Genomic DNA, 13,942 nt, shown 5'->3' with positions numbered 1-13,942 from the left:
TATATATTCCATCCAAAGGGCAATGGAATACAAAGTTCAGTTGCCACACTCAGACTACAGAGCTCTAGTTTAGAGCTATAGCGGAGAGTTCCAGCCAACGCTGGTGCTTGTGCAGAGTGTGTGTGTGTGCATTGTACTCATCTATCTTTTTCTACCTCTAGCCATAGTGTGCTGGTCGGTAGGCTATATGCTTTCTGGTGCTGGGCAGCCGAGGGACTAAGCCGTACAAGCGCCGTCGCCAGACTAACCGCTGGCGATGACGGACGGTTTGGAGATGGGCGACAGCAGCGGCGCTGCTGTGGCTACCTAGCCATGACAGGAGGTCGTCGTGCGCACGGTGCGGGAGGTCAGCGGCACCAGTTGGCCAACGCTGACTCGCACCAACTATGGCGAAAGGCAGTGACCATGAAGGTCAAGCTCAGAGCCCGATGGCTCAGGAATGCTGTTGACAAGGGCACTAACAATGAAGAAGATGGCATATCAGCGTTGAAGACTATCCTCGCTGCTATGCCACTAGAGTACATTGAGCTGCTAGGGGCGAAGAGCTCTGCTAAGGAGGCGTGGGAGGCCATTGCGGTGATGCGTGTTGGTTCTGACCGCGCAAAGAAGGCGACGGCCCAGCTGCTGAAGCAGGAGTACGCCAACCTCAAGTTCAAGATGGTGAATCGGTGGAGGACTTCTCCCTTCGCCTGCAGACGCTCATTATCAAGCTGAGGAGCCACGGCGTCACCATCGATGAAGAAGAGGCGATCTCCAAGTACCTCCACTCCATGCCGGCGAAGTACATCCAGATCGCTCTCTCAATAGAGACAATGCTGGTCCTATCCACCCTCACCATTAAGGATGTGACTAGTCGGTTGCAGGCAGTGGACGAGAGCCTAGAGCAGACGACAACAACGATGGACAGCGGCAAGCTGCTGCTGACAGAGGAGGAGTGGGCTGCTCGAATGAAGGAGAAGAAGTTCGGGGAAGCCTCCTCCAGCCGCAGTGGTGATGGCAAGCGCCGCGGAAAGGTTTCTTCGAAGAAGAAGAAGAAGAAGGTCGACCCCAACGCCTACCGGTGCTGTGGGAAGACGGGCCATTGGGCAAAGGAGTGCCCAAATCACAAGCAGGAGAAGAAGGCTGAGGCTCATCTGGCGCAGGCTGATGATGATGATGACGATGCCACTCTCCTGATGGCGACATTCTGTGCACTGCACGACATTGAGGCAGAGGAGAAGGGAGAGGTGATGACGGTGGAAGGGCCTGGGAAGGCTCTGAAGGCTGTCAACCTCAATGAACCACGCGCCCAAGTCCACCTCGGACGTGTGGGCGGCGAGCAGGAGCAGCGGTGGTACCTGGACTCCGGCGCCAGCAACCACATGATGGGCTCCAAGGAAGCCTTCTCCGAGCTCGACGACAACATGACCGGCACGGTGAAGTTCGGTGATGGCTCAAGGGTGGCGATCCGAGGGTACGGCACCATCATCTTTAGGTGCCAAAACGGCGAGCACCGCGCGCTAATGGATGTATATTACATCCCACAACTAAGTTCAAGCATCATCAGCATTGGCCAGCTGGATGAGCGCGGCATCGAGGTACTGATAAAGGACGGCGTCCTCAGGATTAGGGATCAAGAGAAGCGGCTTCTTGCCAAGGTGAAGAGGTCCCCGAACCGGCTGTACCTGCTCGACCTAAAGGTGGAGCAGCCCATCTGCTTGTTTGCATGATGCACGGAGGAGCCGTGGCTGTGGCATGCTCGGTATGGACATCTCAGCTTTGACGCTCTTGGTCGGCTGGAGAAGATGGTTACTGGGCTGCCTCACATCGATCATGTAGGCGAGTTGTGTGACAGCTACCTGGCCAGGAAGCAAAGAAGGCTGCCGTTCCCGAAGACGGTGAAGTACCGCGTGACAGAGGCCCTCGAGCTGGTCCATGGTGACCTCTGTGGGCCGTTCACCCCAGCGACGCTCAGCGAGCGCAAGTACTTCATCTTGCTGGTGGATGACAACGGCCGATACATGTGGCTGTAGTTTTTGACCACCAAGACCAAGGCAGCGGAAGTGGTCAAGAAGTTCAAGGCGCGCATGGAGGCGGAGAGCGGCAAGAAGCTGCATGTGCTATGGACTGATCGCGGCGGTGAATTCACTTAAGTGGAATTCGCTACGTACTGCGTGGATCAGGGTGTGGTGCGACACCACACCGCATCATACTCACCACAGCAGAATGGCGTGGTGGAGCGGCGAAACCAGACGGTGGTCCACATGGCTTGATCCATGATGAAGGCCAAAGGCTTACTAGCAAAGTTCTGGGAGAGGCAGTGACCACGGCGGTGTTCATCCTCAACCACGCTCCCACCAAGGCCCTGAACGACAAGACGCCGTTCAAGGCTTGGTAAGGACGCAAGCCGAATGTGTCCTTCCTCAGGACATTTGGCTGCGTCGGCCATGTGAAGAACACCAAACCTCACCTCAGCAAGCTGGAAGACAGGAGCACACTGATGGTGCTCCTGGGCTACGAGGAGGGCACCAAGGCGTATCGGCTCTATGATCCCAAGAGAGGCAAGGTGGTGATCTCTAGGGATGTGGTGTTCGATGAGAAGGTGGCCTAGGACTGGGATAGTCCGAGCACGAGGGAAGCTGGCGGCTTCACCGGCACCTTCATTGTCGAGCGCTTGGTCTTCCATGGTGGTAGAGATGCTAGAGAGGAGGTGCTGACCACTCCAGCAATAGAGCCGAGCACACTTGGGGCGGTGCCGAGCACTCTGGGTGGGGTGCCGAGCACTCTAGAGGGGGTGTCGAGCACTTCAGCAGCAATGCCGAGCACTCTAGGATTGGTGCCGACCACTCCAGCAATGGATCCAACCACTCCGGCAGTGGTGCCGAGCGGTCCAGCAGCAATATCGACCACTTCGGTAGAACAGGGAGGCCAAGGACCTCCGATTGAGTTCATCTCCCCTCCGAGCAACATCAGTGAGTTCGTGGATGCTTTCCACGATGGTGAGGAGGTTTGGTTCCACAGGCTGGACAACATTGTTGGTAATGTAGGGGCCATAGGCCTGGCGAGTCAGCTTCTCGACAATCCAGAGCTGCTCCTTGTTAGTGCCAAGGAGCCACCGATGTTCGTAGTGGCTGAACGCGACGCCAGTTGGCGACGGGCAATGTTGGAAGAGATGAAGGCCATCGAGGACAATGGCACATGGGAGCTGGTAGATCCACCGGTGGGCTGCAGGCCGATCGGCTTAAAGTGGGTCTACAAGGTGAAGCGGAATGAGTGCGGCGCCATTGTTAAGTACAAGGCTCAGCTCGTCACCCGCGGCTTCGTGCAGCGTGAGGGCATCGACTTTGAGGAAGTCTTTGCTCCGATGGCACGAATGGTGTCTATCCGCTTGCTGTTGGCCATGGCAGCAGCGAAGGATTGGTGCATCCACCACCTCGACATTAGGTCTGCGTTCCTCAACAGCAAGCTCGTGGAGACGGTCTTCGTCAAGCAAGCTCCGGGCTTCGCCGTCAAGGGCGTTGTGCACAAGGTGCTCAAGCTGCGCAAGGCACTCTACGGGCTACGATAGGCCCCTCAGGCGTGGAATGCCAAGCTCGATGCCACCTTGGGCGAGCTTGGGTTCACTCGCTGCACTACAAAGCACGTTCTCTACACGCGGCAATGGGGGAAGGAGGAGCTCATTGTCGGCGTGTACGTGGATGACTTAATCATCACCGAAGCACGAGCAGAGGACATCGACAATTTTAAGCGTGAGATGGTGGCTCATTTCAAGATGAGCGATCTCAGCGCACTCTTCTACTACCTTAGCATCGAGCTGAGGCAAGGGAAGTAGAGCATCTCCCTGGGCCAGCACGCCTATGCAGAGAAGCTACTAGAGCGGAGCAGCATGGCGGAGTGCAAGCCATGCGCAACTCCGATGGAGGAGCGGCTGAAGCTGAGCAAGCATAGCACTGCTGTGAAGGTGGACATGATGTGCTACCGAAGCATCATCGATGGGCTACGCTACCTCACTCATACCTGACCGGACATTGCGTTCACGGTTGGGTATGTCAGCCGTTTCATGGAGGACCCGCGCGAAGATCACTGGTCAGTAGTGAAAAGGTTGCTGCGCTACGTCAAGGGGACACTCGATCAAGTGATCATCTTCCCCAAGAGTGGTGGCAAGGGAGGGTTGCAGCTCATGGTGTTTAGTGAGGCACCCCCCAAGACAAAGGGAGGTGAGCCAGAGCTCACTATTTTCAGCGATGCGGACATGGCGGGTGACATTGATGGGCGACAGAGCACTTCCAGCATGCTCGTCTTCTTTGGAGTGGCCCCCATTGCTTGGCAGTCACTAAAGCAAAAGATCATGGCACTGTCGACGTGTGAGGCGGAGTACGTCGCAGCGGCCACGGCGGCGTGCCAGGCTATCGGGCTACGACGGCTGCTAGGCGAGCTGACCGGCGAGGAAGCTCACCCGCTAGCTCTGATGGTGGACAACCAGCCCACCATCGCCCTCACCAAGAACCCTATCCTCCATGACCGGAGCAAGCATATCGACATCAAGTTCCACTTCCTCTGGGACTACATCGATGGAGGGTAGATCATCATCGAGTTTATCGAGACCGACAGACAGCTCGCTGACATCCTCACCAAGTCACTCGGATGCCTGTGGTTCATGGAACTGAGGAAGATGATTGCCATGGATGAGGTCAAGGCATCGGGCTAGCAGCAGGATTAGGGGAAGAATTGTTAGACATAATCTGCTACTCCCCATTTCTCTTTGGTTGGAGACTAGTCGGCTTGGGAGACCACTCCCTGTTGGGAGTTGGGGACTGATCGGCTCTACCGACTAGTTCCTATAGCTGAAGCAGTAGTACATTAGTTGGTAGCTATTACATCAGCAATGGAATACAAAGTTCAGTTGCCACACTCAGACTACAGAGCTCTGGTTCAGAGTGGCTCTAGTTCAGAGCTATAGCGGAGAGTTCCAGCCAACGCTGGTGCTTGTGCAGAGTGTGTGTGTGCACGTTGTACTCATCTATCTTCTTCTCTCACTAGCCATAGTGTGCTGGTCGGTAGGCTAGCTGCTTACCGGTGCTGGGCAGCCGAGGGACTAACATGTAGTAGAGCACTGGCTACTGGGTGGAACATACTTATTTTTTTCTCTATAATCTGTATTAATTATTACTGCCTTCCAGGAAGAAGAAATTATTATGAAGATTAAGGAGCACGTGGAGAAGTTGCGTGAGAAGAGCAGAGAAGTCCGTGACAAGATTGTGCTTGCCAAGGGAAATGGCATGGTAGCAACAAACAAGATTGAAACCTGGCTGGCTCGAGCAGATACCATCCTATCTAATGCGATGGCTATCTATGAGTCCAAGCAAACTGGGTTAAACTGGGATACTAGAATTGCCACAGCGCAGCTTTCTCAGCTCTGAGAATGTCTTAGTGATCAACCCAGTGATGTTGCACAGCTACCATCTGTCCTTCATATTGATGTCCACGCTGTTCTACTGCCAAGTCAGGTGCTGAAAGCTCTAGTTTGGTTTTGGTGAATTGATGAAACCCTAAGTGCTAACCTATTTTATCAAAGTGATCATGAGATAGGTTGCACATTCCAAGTGGTGAAGCAAATGAAGATCATGACAATGATGATGGTGATGCCATGGTGATGATCAAGTGCTTGGACTTGAGAAGAAGAAAGAGAAAAACAAAAGGCTCAAGGCAAAGGTATAAGTGGTAGGAGCCATTTTGTTTCGGTGATCAAGACACTTAGCGAGTGTGATCACATTTAGGTTCGATAGCCATACTATTAAGAGGGGTGAAACTCGTATCGAAATATGGTTATCAAAGTGCCACTAGATGCTCTAACTCATTGCATATGCATTTAAGATCTAGTGGAGTGCTAACACCCTTGAAAATGTTTATGAAAAATATGCTAACACACATGCACAAAGGTGATACACATTGTGTTTAGCACTTGGGAGCAAGGGTAAGAAACTTCACCAGTGGAGTGTCCGCCCATAGAGTGCGGATAGTCCGACGGTGCCACCGGCGCACTGTATAGAAAAGATAGGGTTTCACAGAGTGCACCGGACGCTGGCCTCAACTGGACCGGTGTGTCCGATCAGTGAAAGCAGTGAAGACGCTGGTGTCGGTCTTCGACCAGACGCTGGCGGGGTGCATCTGGTCCTGCTGATGTGGCAGCGCATAGAGGAGACAGTGAGTGACCGGACGCTAGGTGAGTCCGGTCGGGCATGACCGGACGTGTCCGGTCGCGAGTGGAGGCTTACTTGAAGTGACCGGACGCTAGGGTCCTGCAGCCAGTCATGATCAAACTGACGCGTCCGGTCGCAGCTGGAACCTTACTGGAAGTGACCGGACGCTGGGGTCCTGCGTCCGGTCGTGGCACTATGCTGCGTCCGGTCATCACTTGACCATTGGGATCGGGCGCTTAGTATTTGAAGAGAGGGATGATGTGGTAGCCATCCGTTGACCGGACGCTGGCAGGGTGCGTCTGGTCGATCTGACCGGCGCGTCCAGTCGCCCTGATTTTTCAAGGAACTAAGGAGCCAACGGCTCTATTTCGTGGGGGCTTCTATTTAAGCCCTATGGCCGGCTCAAGCTCACTCTCTTGGTCATTTTGCATTGACATAGCAACCTTGTGAGCTTAGCCAAAGCCCTCCAACTCATCTCCATCATTGATTCATCATCTTTGTGAGATTGGGAGTGAATCCAAGTGCATTGCTTGAGTGATTGTGTCTAGAGGCACTTGGTGTTCGTGTTTCGCTGTGGGATTCACTTGTTACTCTTGGTGGTTGCTGCCACCTAGATGGCTTGGAGCAGCGAGGATCGTCGAGCAGAGGTTTGTGATTATCTCCGGCTCCGATCATGGTGATTGTGAGGGGTTCTTGACCTTTCCCCGACGGAGAGCCAAAAGGTACTCTAGTAAATTGCTCGTGGCTTGTGTGATCCTCATCTTGTGTTAGTTGTGCGGCACCCTATTGAGGGTTTGGCGTGTGATGCCAATTAGCGCGTGAACCTCCAAGTGAGTGAATCGCCACAACGAGGACTAGCTTGCCGGCAAGCAAGTGAACCTCGGTGAAAAATCATTGTGTCATCATTTGATTCCGAGGTGATTGGTCTTCATTGGTATTCATTCTTGTGATTGATTGGTTCATTCTTCGACTTGGCGGTATAACCATCTTGTTCTCTCTCTTTACATTACCGCAAACTAGTTGTCAAGCTCTTTAGTGTAGCTAGTCGTAAGAGCTTGTTAGTTTGGTTAGTGTGGCTCTTTATTTAGCCTTTGAGAGCACACTAACTTAGTGTAGTGACATAACCATTGTGTGGATAGAGACTATATAAACTAGAATTGTGGTAGGTGGCTTGCATTTTTAGTAGGCTAGCGCAACACTCGCTCCGCCTCATATTTGTCTAACCGTTTTGCTAAGTGTTGTTGTAGAAATTTTTATAGGCTATTCACCCCCCTCTAGCCATTAGGACCTTTTAGGTGCTTTTTGTTGAACAAGCTCGCCAGCACACCATTGAGCATGCAGAGGGAATGATCGGAATATGGGGTCCAGTTGGTGTTGGGAAAACACTCCTTCTCAAAGCGATCAACAATTCATTTGAATCAGGAAACTCATTGATTCCCAGTTCATCAAATAGAGGGGACCCTCCATTTGACTTCATTATCTATATAACAGCCTTAGAAGTTTGTTTGGTGCAAAATATCCAATCTGAAATTATTTAACGGCTCAAAATGCATGACCGCGGTGATTCATTAACAACTCAAGCCACCAGGATATCTAAATTCCTCCAGGATAAAAGTTTTCTTGTTTTGCTAGATGGCCTTCACTGCAATCTGAACCTAGCAGCAGTTGGCCTACCACCCCTTGGAAATCAAGGCCAATTGAAGCGAAAAGTTGTAATCACAACAAGATCACGAAGCTTGTGTGATCAGATGCGTGTGAACAGAGCTATAAATGTCCCTGGCCTAAAAATTAATGAAGCACTTCAGTTGTTCCAAGAATGTATTGGTAACGATAGTCTTTATTCTGAACCCCGCATCGGAGCACTTGCAAAAGATCTTGTGGAGCAACTAAGAGCTCTACCATCAGAACTGATAAGAATAGGCAGCGCAATGCGTAGAAAAAGGGAACCAGGACAGTGGCAGAATATCCTTGCTGTTGCCAAGGAATTGATGCCTATCAAGGATCAAGAAGCATCATCTCTGGTATGTCTTTACAGTTAACTCAAATTTGGTACCTACATTTTTGCTAACTTATCTTTGTCACTTGTTAATAATAGTAATTAATGCCTTTCAGGCAGAAGGAATTGTTATTACAAAGCTTAAGCAATGTTTGCAAAACTTGCGTGGGAGGAGAAATGATGTCAATCACGTGATTGAGCTTGGAAAGCGAGAGGGCAAGGTAGCAACAAATCAGATGAACAACTGGCTGGCTAGCGTGGATACCAACATCTCAGTTGGTATGGTTATCTGTGAATCTGAGCAAAATGAGTTGAACTGGGATCTCAGTGTGATTGCAGCTGGCCTGCTTGGACGGCTCCAAGAATGTCTTAGTGGTCAACCCAGCGTTGTTACAGTGGAAGCATTGCCACCTTCCGTCCAAGAGATGCCATGTTCATCCATAGAGCAGCAACCTTCCAGAGTTGAAATATTTGAAGAGGCTATGGAGTATATTAAGGATAGTTCAGTGGGTGTCATTGGAATCTGGGGGTTGGGCGGAGTGGGCAAGACCCATCTTCTGACAAACATCAACAATGCTTTTCATGGGGACTCATTATTTCATTAAGTTATCTTCGTTACGGCCTCCAAAGAGGGTTCAGAGGAAAAAATCCAAGGCGAGATTGGCAAGAAGCTCAAGCTCAAGTTTTCGGAAGGCGGTGATGTTAAATCTCGAGCTAACATCATTTTGGACTTCCTGAAAACAAGAAAATTTCTGATACTATTAGATGATGTTTGGAATAGAATTAATCTGGAAGCAGTGGGCATACCGTATCCCCTTGGAAGAAGCAAAGTGGTTCTCACAACAAGATCAACAACGGTGTGTGGTCAAATGGACGTAAGAAAAGAGATCAACATTGCACATTTGCCAGATGATGAGGCCTGGCAGCTATTTCAAGACAAGGTCGGACAGGGTACTCTATCTTCCAGTCCTCGTATTGAACCTCTTGCAAAGGAACTTGTGGAGGAAATGAAGGGCTTGCCATTAGCTTTGATAACTGTCGGAAGGGCAATGTACGGCAAAAGTAATCCGAAATAATGGGAATCTGCCATTCATTACATGAAATAGTCATGCTGTGACGGGGATGATCAGGACCTCCATATGGAAAATGATGTTTTCAGACGACTCAAGTTCAGTTATGATAGCCTAAGAAATAATACCTTGAGACAGTGTTTGTTGACTTGCTCACTATGGCCAGAGGATAAAGTGATTCGGACGGGGGACCTGATACGATGCTGGATTGGCTTAGGTCTAGTTGACGAGTGTGATATACATGATTCCTACAGAAAAGCACATTCTCTAATAGGTGCGCTTATAGCTGCATGTTTGTTAGACAGTTGTGACACTGGGTTCAATAGCGGTTATTACATTCTTGATAGAAGAAGGGTTACCCATCAGGAAATGCCAATTGAAGTTGGTGTTAAGATGCATGATGTGATCCGTGATATGGCTATTTGGATATCTTATCGCTGCAGTAACAACAAGGACAAGTCAGTAGTTCGTGCGGGAGTTGGTGCAAATCTGTCTATTCATGCCATTCCTTGGAGCAGAGCCAAATGCATCTCATTAATGTTCAATGAAATCAAGGAGCTTCATCCGTTTACTGGCTCAACAATTCTCAAGAGGCTATACCTTCAACAGAATAGTTTGGATGAGAGGATATTTGGAGCCATTCCGAGTTTCACTGAGCTAACATACCTAGATCTAAGCGACAACAGAATCAAGGAGATACCTGAAGAGTAATTTGCCTTGGTAAACTTGGAGCATCTGGATTTGTCACGTAACGAAGAGCTAAGGACAGTTCCCAAACACCTTAGAGAACTTACTAAGCTCAAATTCTTATATCTAGCAGGCACAAGCATAAAGAGGATTCCGAAGGAGGTCATATCCTGTCTTACAATATTGCAAGTGATTGACCTATTAACAATGACAACCCCTAAGTATTGGAATAATTATATGTATAAACAATTCAAGAGTTGTGCACCCTTACAAACTTGAAAGCGGTTGATATTGTCATTGAAAGTGATGATGGATATGAATCACTCCGGAAGGCAGCTGGCATCCCCATTAGGGATTTGATTGTTGGACCACAGGATCACCGGCTCAGGTGAGTCGACCACTCACCAGTCTTGCTGACCACGACTATCATTGTCCGACCACACACTCTGGCTAGAGGTACAAGAAGGGAGGGAGAACAGAGTATACACACACAACAGAGACACCAACGTTGGCCGGAGCTCTGTATAGGAGATGACAAATCTGAACTCACTCTTTACTGAGTTGCAGTGGCAAACTATATATACAACTCTATCCATCTAGTCCTAGTATAGCTGTCATGCTGCTACAGTGACTAGATAAGACAGCAGGGCTGACTCTGGCACCTGCTCCTGCTGTGGCTACAGTGCGGCAGGTGAGCCGTTCGGCGTCTGCCCCTGCTGTGGCTACAGTACCACAGTAGGGAGCATTTTCGGCGTTGCCTTCCCCTGCCGTGCGTTCACATAGGGATGTAGCAGATTATCTAACAATTCTTCCACTAATCCTGCTGATAACCCTTGAACCCCCTCCATGCTGATCATCTCCTTCAGTTCCATGAACCGAAGACGGCCAAGCGGCTTGGTGTGGACGGCCGCGAGTTGTCGACCAGTTTCGACAAACTCGATGACGATCTGCCCTCCATCGACACAGTCCGTGAGGAAGTGCAACTTCACGTCGATGTGCTTGCTCCGGTTGTGGAGAACCGGATTCTTCACGAGGGCGATGGCGGGCTAGTTGTCCACCATCAGTGCTGGTGGGTGAGCTTCCACATCGGTCAGCTCGCCCAGTAGTCGGCGCAGCCACACAACTTGGCACGCCACTATGGCCGCCGCTACGTACTCTGCCTCGCATGTAGATAGCACCACCACCTTCTATTTCAGCGACAGCCATGAAATTGGAGCCGACCCGAGGAAGACAAGCACGCCAAAGGTGCTCCGCCATTCGTCGATATCCCCCGCCATGTCTGCATCGCTGAACACAGTGAGCTACAACCTACTTCCACCGGTCTTGGGGAAGACGATCCCCTGATCCACCGTCCCCTTGATGTAGCGCAGTAGCCGCTTCACTGCAGCCCAGTGATCCTCTCTAGGGTCCTCCATAAAGCGGCTGACGTAGCCCACGGTGAACGCAATGTCCACCCTCATGTGGACTAGGTAGCGCAGACCACCGACGATGCTTCGGTAGAGTGTTGTATCCACCTTCGCCGCGGTACTGGCCTTTGTCAGCTTCAGCCACTCCTCCATCGGAGTCACGCATGGCTTGCATTCAGCCATGCCGCTCCACTCCAACAGCTTCGAGGCGTACGCGCTTTGACCAAGCATGAGCGCCTCCTTCCCTTGTCTCACCTCGATGCCGAGGTAGTAGGAGAGTGCGCCGAGATCACTCATTCGAAAATGAGCTGCCATCTCGCACTTGAAGCTGTCGATGTCCTCCGCATGCGCACCGGTGATGATCAAGTCGTCCACATACACGCCGACGACGAGCTCCTCCTTCCCCTGTCGCCGCGTGTAGAGCGCATGCTCAGTTGCGCACCGTGAGAACCCAAGCTCGCCAACGTGGCATCAAGCTTGGCGTTCCATGCTCGTGGGGCTTGCCGCAGTCCGTAGAGCGCCTTGCGTAGTCGGAGCACCCTGTGCTCCGCTCCCTTGACGGTGAAACCCGAAGGTTGTCGGACGAAGACCGTCACCGCCAGCTCGTCATAGAGGAAGGCCGATTTTACGTCCAGGAGATGGACGCCCCAGTCCTTCGCTGCTGCCAGAGCCAGTAGTAAACGGACAGACTCCATGCACGCTACTGGCGCAAAGACTTCCTCGAAGTCGATGCCCTCGCGCTGGACAAAGCCTCGGGCGACGAGTCGCGCCTTGTGCTTGACAATGGGGCCGTGCTCGTCCTGCTTGACCTTGTACACCCACTTCAGGCCGATCAGACGGCATCCTAGAGGTGGATCGACGAGTTCCCAGGTCTCGTTTTCCTTGATCGCCTTCATCTCCTCCAACATCGCCCGTCGTCAATTTCCATCGCGCTCGGCCAACGTGAATGTGGGTGGTTCCTCTGCACTGACGAGAAGCAGCTTTATGTCATTGAGCAGCCTACCCACCAGGCCTGAGGGCCCTGTGCCGCCGATGATATCGTCTAGCCTACGGAACTACAACTCCTCACCTTCATGGAAGGCATCCACGAACTCAGTGATGTCACTTGGAGGTGAGACGAACTCGATCGGCGTCGATGGAGTTCCCTGTTTCACCGGAGTGATCGGCACTGCACCTGGAGTGCTCGGCACCCTGGATGCAGTGCTCGGCACTACTTCTGGACCGCTCGTAACCACTCCTGGAGTGGTTGGCACCACTGCAAGACCTCTTAGCTCTGCTACGGGAGTGTTCGGCACCTATCCTGGAGTGGTCGCCACCACTGTAGGACCTCTTGGCTCCACTCCTGGAGTGCTCGGCACCCCTCTCGGAGTGCTTAGCACCTCCCCAAGAGTGCTCGGCTCTGTCGCTAGAGTGCTCGACACCCCTCCCGGAGTGCTCGGCACCTCTTCCCCAGCGGCTCCACCACCGTGGATGACCAAGTGCTCAACGACAAAAGTGCTGGTGAAGCTGCCAGCTTCCCCCATGCTCGAACTGTTCCAGTCCTAGGCCGCCTTCTTGTCGAACATGACATCGCGCGAGACAAGTACCTTGTCTCCATGTGGGTTGTAGAGCCGGTATGCCTTGGTACCCTCCACGTAGCCCAAGAACACCATCGGTGTGCTCCTGTCCTCTAGCTTGGTCAGGACCGGCTTCGTCTTCCTGACGTGGCCGATGCAGCCGAATGTCCGGAGGAAGGACACGCTCAGCTTGCATCCATACCAAGCTTCGAACGGCATCTTACCCTTCAGGGCCTTGGTGGGCGCGCGGTTGAGGATGAACACCGTCGTGGTCATCGCCTCACCCTAGAACCGTCGTGCATCCATACCAAGCTTCGAACTGCACATTGAGGATTGCGCAATTAATGGAGCAAATAATACTAGGAGACGAACTAGAAAAACCATTTGATGCTCTCAGTGTGCTCGCGCTCCGATATTTGGATAACCTTACAAATATAATAATGTGGAAGGGAACATCGTCTTCGCAAGCTTTGTTCCCAAGGCTCACACATTTGAGTCTGTATACCTGCAGCAAACTACAGCACCTCTCTTGGGCGCCGTACTTGCCCTGCCTTGTTGCATGGATATGAAGCAGATCTGTATGGGCACAGGACAAGAGAGTTCAAAGACATTCCCTTGCCTCAAATATCTGATTTTAGTTGACAATTACAAGCTAGGCAGCTTGTGCGGTTCTGACGTGACGTTCCCATGCCTTGAGGAGTTGGAAATTATACGATGCCGAAAGTTGAAGCGGCTTCCCTTCACGATGCAAAGTTTACCACACAAGTTGACTAAACTCGTCTTTATAAAAAGATATTATTGGAATGAATTGGAATGGGAGGATGAAGGTGTCAAGTCTTTCCTGGAACAGGTTCGTGTGGATACATGATGCTACGAATACTAAATTGGAATGGGAGGATTAATGGTACGTTCGAGTGCGGGTTTGTCTCGCACCATTGTTGCTTTTTTCTTGTTTTCCCTAATTATTACATGTATGTATACCATTTACCTACCTAAGTTAGTATTGTGCAGGCATGCAGGAGCGCATTTGTTTGTGACTACTGAGCAG

General features: G+C 51.4%; 1 protein-coding gene and 2 pseudogenes across 1 annotated transcript in view; all 3 read left to right on the top strand.

Moving 5' to 3' along the window:
* The window catches only part of LOC136506581 (probable disease resistance protein At5g63020), a 268,321-nt gene that overhangs the window by 105,017 nt on the left and 149,362 nt on the right, over positions 1–13,942 (top strand). The window contains exon 2 of the mRNA XM_066501495.1: positions 13,775–13,798. Within this exon, the coding sequence (XP_066357592.1) occupies positions 13,775–13,796 (22 nt within the window). The 3' untranslated portion in view covers positions 13,797–13,798. The remainder of the gene's footprint in view (positions 1–13,774; positions 13,799–13,942) is intronic.
* LOC136506582 (probable disease resistance protein At1g15890) lies at positions 7,514–9,044 on the top strand (annotated as a pseudogene).
* On the top strand, positions 9,258–10,324 carry LOC136509402 (probable disease resistance protein At1g61190; annotated as a pseudogene).

Source organism: Miscanthus floridulus, chromosome 15 (assembly GCF_019320115.1).
Source record: "Miscanthus floridulus cultivar M001 chromosome 15, ASM1932011v1, whole genome shotgun sequence".
Taxonomy (NCBI): domain Eukaryota; kingdom Viridiplantae; phylum Streptophyta; class Magnoliopsida; order Poales; family Poaceae; genus Miscanthus; species Miscanthus floridulus.
The sequence above is the reverse complement of the archived record's forward strand: the minus strand, read 5'-3'. Positions and strand labels throughout refer to the sequence as shown.